The 7,692-nt window shown below is 27.5% G+C and overlaps 4 protein-coding genes across 4 annotated transcripts; 3 read left to right on the plus strand and 1 right to left on the minus strand.

The window, feature by feature from the left end:
* Positions 1-69: 69 nt before the first annotated feature.
* Positions 70-1,865, plus strand: ENU1_025780 (CHROMO domain containing protein; the record flags this gene model as incomplete). Its single annotated transcript, XM_008857143.1, has 2 exons — positions 70-236; positions 293-1,865. 2 exons carry the CDS (start codon positions 70-72, stop codon positions 1,863-1,865), a joined length of 1,740 nt encoding a protein of 579 aa, XP_008855365.1.
* An 86-nt stretch (positions 1,866-1,951) lies between these two features.
* On the plus strand, positions 1,952-2,512 carry ENU1_025790 (hypothetical protein; the record flags this gene model as incomplete). Its single annotated transcript, XM_008857144.1, has 1 exon — positions 1,952-2,512. One exon carries the CDS (start codon positions 1,952-1,954, stop codon positions 2,510-2,512), a length of 561 nt encoding a protein of 186 aa, XP_008855366.1.
* Positions 2,513-2,973: 461 nt separating this feature from the next.
* ENU1_025800 (cysteine protease, putative) lies at positions 2,974-4,098 on the minus strand (the record flags this gene model as incomplete). Its single annotated transcript, XM_008857145.1, has 1 exon — positions 2,974-4,098. One exon carries the CDS (start codon positions 4,096-4,098, stop codon positions 2,974-2,976), a length of 1,125 nt encoding a protein of 374 aa, XP_008855367.1.
* A 604-nt stretch (positions 4,099-4,702) lies between these two features.
* Positions 4,703-7,590, plus strand: ENU1_025810 (protein phosphatase domain containing protein; the record flags this gene model as incomplete). The annotated part of the gene is made up of 2 exons (XM_008857146.1): positions 4,703-5,078; positions 5,135-7,590. The coding sequence occupies 2 exons, from the start codon at positions 4,703-4,705 to the stop codon at positions 7,588-7,590; spliced, it is 2,832 nt and encodes a 943-aa protein (XP_008855368.1).
* Positions 7,591-7,692: the final 102 nt, after the last annotated feature.

Below are 7,692 nucleotides of genomic sequence, written 5' to 3' on the forward strand. Positions count from 1 at the left end.
TTTTGAGGATAATCATTTTTGTAGAAAAGATAAAAGTATTTAAGGTTAAAATCTGTTTGTTAAAGGTTAATGAAACTTAATCTCAAAGTACTCAATGGAAATGGTGATGCTATTGAAATAGAAATGAATGAGAAAAGGACTGTTCGATTTCTAAAAGACTACCTTGATTCTAATCAATTATTTGAAGACCAATTCATAACATTTCAATGGGAGTTATTTGATACTGATTTAAATCCGTTTGTTTTAGTTCTTTGAAAGTGTGTTTTGAGAGTCTTGGTTATAACTAAAATAGTATTAATTATTTCCAAAAAGAAATAAAAACATTTGGAAATGAATTTTCAAATGAAGCAGCTCAATATTTAGATGATTTATATAAAAAGATTTTATTCAGTGTCATTCCTATTGAAAAAGTTCAAACTCACCAATCATTAATTATTTGTGGGGTAGAGTTCTTTATGATTAATAAAAACAAAATAGTGAACAGTAATTTTAAAGATGAGTCATTTCAACTTTCTCATGATTCAACACTTTGTATAGTAAATTCGTGTAGAAGAGGAATAGGATTTAATTTAAAAATAAAGGTAGATAATCAAGAATATGGAATAAAACCATATACAGTCCAACTTGTTTCTGTTTCTCCATCGTCACTAATTACACTTCAGTTTCAACCACTTATTGAGTGGTCAATCAATAATGATCAACACTACTATCCTATTGAAGCACCACCTCAAGAGCCAAATCTAACAATCAAAATATGTTCTATTCTTTCTCAAGAAACCGAAATGACTCATATTCAAAACCAATATGGAGCAAAACCTTCTCTAATCTTATCAAAAGCAGTCAAGTTGTTTAAAGCGGTTATTAAAAACAATAAAGTTGAAATAAATACTTTTTCATTACCATTACAAACGACGTATTCTTTAATACAACTTAAGTTATTATACTTCGAAGGGTCAACAGAACATGATAAACTTTATTGGGCAATGATTGGAGATTCTCAACTTAACGAATTAGTCTCTGTTGAAGATTTAAATGAACTTATTGTGCTTGGAAAAATTAATTCAAGTTCAACTATAATTTGTTCTTCTCCAGAGGACAAAGAGAAATATTTATATGTAAGTAGAATGTTGCTGTACCACAGGAACATCCCATTAAATGAATGTTTTGTATCAACAACACTTCAATTGGATAATGAATTTAGAGAAGAATCTGGAATTACTTATCCTTTCCTAAAAAAAAATCCAATCAAAGAATTATCAATACCTCCAACACCACGAACAAAAACAACTAAAAACAACGACTTTGATTCTATTGCATCAAGTTTATCTTTTTGCGAAAAAATTGATCAAGACATTGAAAGTCACAAAAAAGAACTTATCAGAAGACCAAACACAAGAAATCATCTAAATGCTTTCGATAATTTTATGGATCGGTTCAGTGAAAATCAACCTACTAGTCCAATTGTTATGGAAGAGATTCCTCATACATTTGAAGTTGAACGAATTGTTAGAAAGAAAATTGTTCATGGAAATACAAGTTATCTAGTTAAATGGAAGAATTATTCATCCAAAGATAATACTTGGGAAGCTGAAGATGATATTAGAACTAAATACGGTGCTTTAGTTGATGACTTTGAAAAGAATCAAAAGAAGCCTAAAAAAATTGGAGTAGAATATAAAGAGCATGGTGTTGTTCATGACATTTGGAATGAAAAAGGGCAATTACATGTTTTATATCAACCAGATGGCAGACCAAGAAATGTTTATCCAATTGACTTATTGAAGATCAGGAATCCTGAGGCACTGATTGAGTATTTTGAATCTAAATTGTATGGTTTTGATAGACAAAACAAAAAGGAAGAGTAAATATTTATTTTATCAAAATTATTTTAAGTAAGGTTTTTATTTGAAAAGTAATTTGAACTAGAAAACATTATTTTTGATAAATTGTAATGTTATATCCCTCAGACACCAAAAACTCATATCCAATGACAAATGAATCAATTGCTGGTATTGCAATTTATTTATTTTTATTTATATTGGTAATTATTCAATTTGTTCATACATTATATATGTCACATAAGAGATATAACAGAGTACGTTTAACTATAAGTCGTTCATTATATTATTCTTTTGTAGTTACTTATTTATTTTTAATGTTATTTGTATTTTCATTGATGCTTTATTCATCAAAACAGTCATGTTTTTTATATATTATTCAACGTTTGACAGAATCAATTTGTTGTTATTTATTTATAACAGCATTCACCGTTTGTTTATTTGATTATTATGACCATCGTTCAGGAGGGAATGTTGCAGTTATGAAAAATCGATTTATAATTCCAATTATTGTTTACACTGTTAATACTGTGTTTTTAATTCTTGTATGTGCCCAACTTATTTATTATGTTTCTCTAGAAGGTGAGTGTGACCCAACATTACCTAATAGAAGTTGGGCATATCTTTCAATTCCATTTACAATTATTAATCGTTTGTTTATTATTAATTTATGATATCCAACTAAATAAATAGAACAATTTATTGTTTTGGTAATATTTGGAGGAGTAGCAGTATGGTTAGTATATTCTCATAGAAATTTGAAAGTGAGTCTTAAAATTGACAAAATGTATTTTGTGTATTTTTTAAAATTTGGTATTGCTATTGGTATTCATCTCTCAATCTTGATTCTAAAGCTATTATTCTCAGTTTTAGTTAGTGTTGAAACTTATTTTATATCATTAAAATATTTATGTTGTGATCCACTAAACTGTTTTGCTTTATGTTTGTTTTTATTGATATTTTTTTTTTGATTCTTTCTCATGCAGTATTTATTTACTAGTTGTTCTTACTACATATACCCTTGGTCAAGAAGATAAAAGAGAGTCAAGATATTATCAATCACTCCAAACGGAAGATCGTTTTTAATTAACTCTTTTCAATAAAATTTTCATTTTCTTTTTAAAAAAAAATTCATTTAGAAAAGCATCATAAGACATGTTACCAACATGATAATAACAATTCCAACAGAATGATTAGGTGGTGGATCTAAACTTTTAGTTAAACAGTTAACCCCATCACAATCATTTGTTGGTGAACATTTATTTTGTAAACAACCATAATCTTGTTTAGTAGATGGACCTACTTCAGTCTCCAATGTGATAAGTGTTGGATGAGAGCATGGAACATTCTCACCATCACAATTTCCTATTCCACATAAACTGTCAGCAGATAACTTAGCAGTACCTTTGTCTCCCCACTCAGTTCCCCAAGAATTTCTAATAATAACAAAATTACCATTAACTCCTTCTCCTTGTGCTTCAAAACCAAATCCAACTAGTACAACCATATGGTTAGTGAAAATATTCCCATTGTTAGAACTACAATATGAACTTACATTTATTATACCACTTGAATAACTTTGCCATACTTCAGATGCAACTCCACTAAGAGGAACATAAATTCCACTAATGGCACCTTTATTATCATAGATAATTTGCTTTATTTCACTGTATGTTGGAGCATACCATTCCTTATATGAAGTAAGTGTTTGAGCGAATTCTTTAACAGTATAACAACTTGGTCTTGTATATGATTGGCAATCTGGAGAGGTTTCAGCATCTCTAAATGGATAAACATCACTTGTAGCAAATACCCTATTATAGTTTAATGCGTCGTATGACATTCCACTACAACACCCTGTAGTTTTACCACCAGTACAATCAACAATTTGTTGTATAGAATATTGAACATTTTCACCATTAGCAATATGGTGTTTTATTTGAAGAAAATTAGCTATTGATGCTGCATAACAACAACGACAAAGTTTTTGGTCAACACCAAGACTACAATGATCGATTTTACCATCAGCTTCTGAGTTATAATTAATATTTTTACCACATAAAGAATACATTGTAGGATAATTATTTTTTTTAGGAATATAATTATTATTAACAATGTTTTGGTTTTTAACGTTTTCATTCCATTTTTTTCCACCAATATACATTTGAACAAACTCCTCATTTGTAAGGTCAGTAAAATTATTAATATCAAGTTTAACGTCACTTTCTGTTTTTCTTTTGGCATTAAATTTTTCTATCATTTGTACTCGTTGCTAGGTGAATAAATTATTGCCACCAATAACCTCTTTCAAAGTCAAAATAAAAAAAATAACAGAAAATAAACAAACAGAAAAAATTGCCATTCTTCGAATTTCTTCAGATTGACTCAAATAACGTTTACTGAAACTTTCTTTAAATAACCTAAAAGCAGAGACATATTGTTTCCTTTGACATAACTTTCTCATTGAACTTGTATCAATACCAAGAACAACACTAATAATAATTAATAAAATCATTTGAATTGTTGTAGTTCATTTGAGTTCGCTAAAATAAGAAAAAGTAGAAAAAATTAAAAATAATAAGAAAAATTAAAAAAAATTTTAAAATTAAAAAAAAAGAAATTCTCCTTTTTATTTGATGATAAAATAAAAATATAAAAATATCAAACAAAATTCCTGATTTAAATATCTTAAAAAGATAAAAATATAAATAGAAAGAAATTGAGCAAAAATGGATTGATTGTAACAAAAGAAGTACGTTATGAGTATGAAAAATCTTTGATTTTTGTTCTACACAGCTTTTATTGTTAATATTTTTCTATGTTTTTTTTTCATTAGTTTCCATAGAAATAATCTTAATATTCAAATGACAACCAAAATCGGGATTTACCAATCTAAAATTAATCATTTAATCATACAAAATAAAGAAAATGGAAGTCAATTTCTTAAAAGTATTGTCAATAAGGCAATTATATCTAATGAAATACAACGTCTTGATATTAATAATATAATAATATTTTGTTCTACAAATGGTATTATTACAAATTATGAAGTTAATGTTTCACTTCAACAAGCAAATAATAATTTGTTTATTATTTTTCCAAAGAAATATGGTTTTTTTATTGTACCAAATCCAAATTATATTATCATTGACTTTATTGATATTTCTTTTATATTAATTAAATCAATCACTCAAACATTTAATTTTTGTTATTCTGCTTTTACTCAATATTTTAAGACATGTTTGTTGTAACTTATTAATACTTTTATTAATAATTCTAATTCCTCATCTTCACAGTTCCTCATGTATTTGATATTGTTTGCCCATGTTTTGAATATCAAAATTGTCAAACTACTATTAATGTTTCTGTTGATGGAACATTTGTTGTTACTCGTTCAATTGTTTATTCACCAAGACAATATGAATTGGTTGATGGATATTATAACTCATTGTTTATTGTTTCTCTTAAAGGAAAGAGTATATTAGAAGATCCTCTTTCTATTAGAATTTTGTCTAATCTTAATCATCGATTTTGTGTTTATTATGACGATGGTAGAGAGGTTTTTGTAACTCATCCAAAACAAGAATTTAAAATTGGAAGAACAAATTCAGCGATGTTTAGAAATGTTAATAGAATTCAATCAGAACGTTACTTTTTAAATAAAGAAGAACCAACTATTCCTATAGAAAAAAATACTTTTCATGCAGGTGTTATTGCATTATTTAACGAAGAGAAAAGAAAAGAATTAGCAGAATGTCTTATACTTATTGATGTATCAAATCAAGATACAATTAAAGATGCTCTCTTTGCAATTCAACAAAAATTATTTCATAATAAATTAACAATTGTAATTCTTTCTTCAGATGGAGATATTGTATTAAATGAAATTAATGATGAAATACGTAGTACTATTTTTTCTAAAACGTTAACTCATGTAAAACATCAAGAAGCTTTATTTTACGTTAATGAGTCATTCAAAAGTAATAAAGATATTCATGTTGTACTAATAACAGAACACCAAACAATAAATTCTGATTTTACTAATATTTTAATAACTGGTTGTCAATTAACATATATCCCAACACCTGAACTTTTCACTAAGATTCAACATTGTTTATTAAATATCTTTTCTTTAACACGTTTCAATCTTATTACTGGATTATTAAGTATTGAATTATTCTTAGAAGCATTAGACTCAATTTGTTATCTTCCAACAGTCCCCTCAATTTCTCATTCATCAACTTTTGCTAATTTTCCTCAACCAATTTTTTATACTTTTAACAGAACAATTATCCTTTATTTATGTCTTTCTTCAGAAACTCAATCTATCAAAATTTCTACAAATGATCACCTTTCAACAAGAAGTTCAATTAAGTTATTAGAACCAGTCATGTATGTATTGAGTCAAATGATACACTGGTCTATCACCCCAATTAAATTAAATCCCAGAACAATTATTCGTGAAAATATTATGTTAAATCAACCTACAAAAACTTCTGCTAAAAAAATTAAAAAAGTAACTCCAGGTACTAAGCTAAGGCTTTCTCGTTCAATTGGTCATTCAACAGAACCACTACTATCATCTCACCTTAATGATAAAAGAAATGAAACTTTAAAAAAATTTTCTGATATTATAAATATTACTAAAGCAGACGAAACAGGACTAAATGCAATTAGAGTTTGTGATATTAAAGACCGGATTATCTCAGGTTATCTCCAACACTACACTGATCAAATTATTCCACCATCTTTTCATAATGACATTAATCAAATTTATTCAATGAAAAATTGGATTCTTATTCCTGCTAAAACAACTTCAACACCACACATTCCATCTCATTCTCATGATAAGTGCATTGGAATAGAAGAAGTAGATACAGTCTTTTCTAAATTTAATTTTCCTTTGTCAAAGCCATTATCTCCTAATGACCATTGTTTTTCTTCTCACACAGAAACTGGTCCAAGAAAACGTAATGAAGATTTTAGTGTCTATATAGATGATTTGAATTCACTTTTAACTTGTCATCATGGACGTATTTCTGTGTTTGGTGTATTTGATGGTCACATGGGAACGTCAGCATCCGATTATTGTTCATTCAAAATTTTCAATTATCTTGTCTCAAATCCTCATTTCCCAGAAAACATTCAAATTGCATTAAAAGAGTCGTTTAAACAAGTTAATAAAGGATTCTTAACTATTGCTGATGTTCTTCATATTAATGCAGGAACAACTGCTGGAGTTTGTGTTATTGATGATAAAAAAATTACTACTGCAAATATTGGTGACACAGAAATAATGTTTTGTAAGAAGAACAATAAACCGCTGATCCTTTCTAACAAACATTCTCCAAACAATGAAACTGAAAAAAAAAGAATTGAACTTGCTGGAGGTAAAGTTTTTTATTTCCATGGATGGAGAGTAGAAGGACTACTAGGAGTATCTCGTAGCATTGGTGATATTGCGTTAAAAAAATTTGTAATTGATGAAGCAGACACAAACCAGATAGAAAGAAGTCCAGATGATGAATTTGTTTTAATTGGGTGTGATGGTCTTTGGAATGTAATTTCTTATGATTTTTGTGCTGACATTGTTAGAGAATATTTATACACAAATAATTACAATGGGGTTGATGAAAATGGAATTAAGAAACCAATAAATAAAAAAGATATCGCCCGTTATTTAGTAGATTTAGCTTTATTCAAACAAAGCTTAGATAATGTTACAGTGTCAATATATTTCTTTTCTAAATAATCCAGTTTTTGCTTATTTCTTAAATATTAGTTTCATCTTGTTAGAACCATCAAAATATAAAAAAAAACAAATTTTTACGATAAAAACGTCAAAAAGAAAAGC

This window comes from Entamoeba nuttalli (assembly GCF_000257125.1).
Source record: "Entamoeba nuttalli P19 unplaced genomic scaffold asmbl_2452, whole genome shotgun sequence".
NCBI classification, from domain to species: domain Eukaryota; phylum Evosea; order Mastigamoebida; family Endamoebidae; genus Entamoeba; species Entamoeba nuttalli.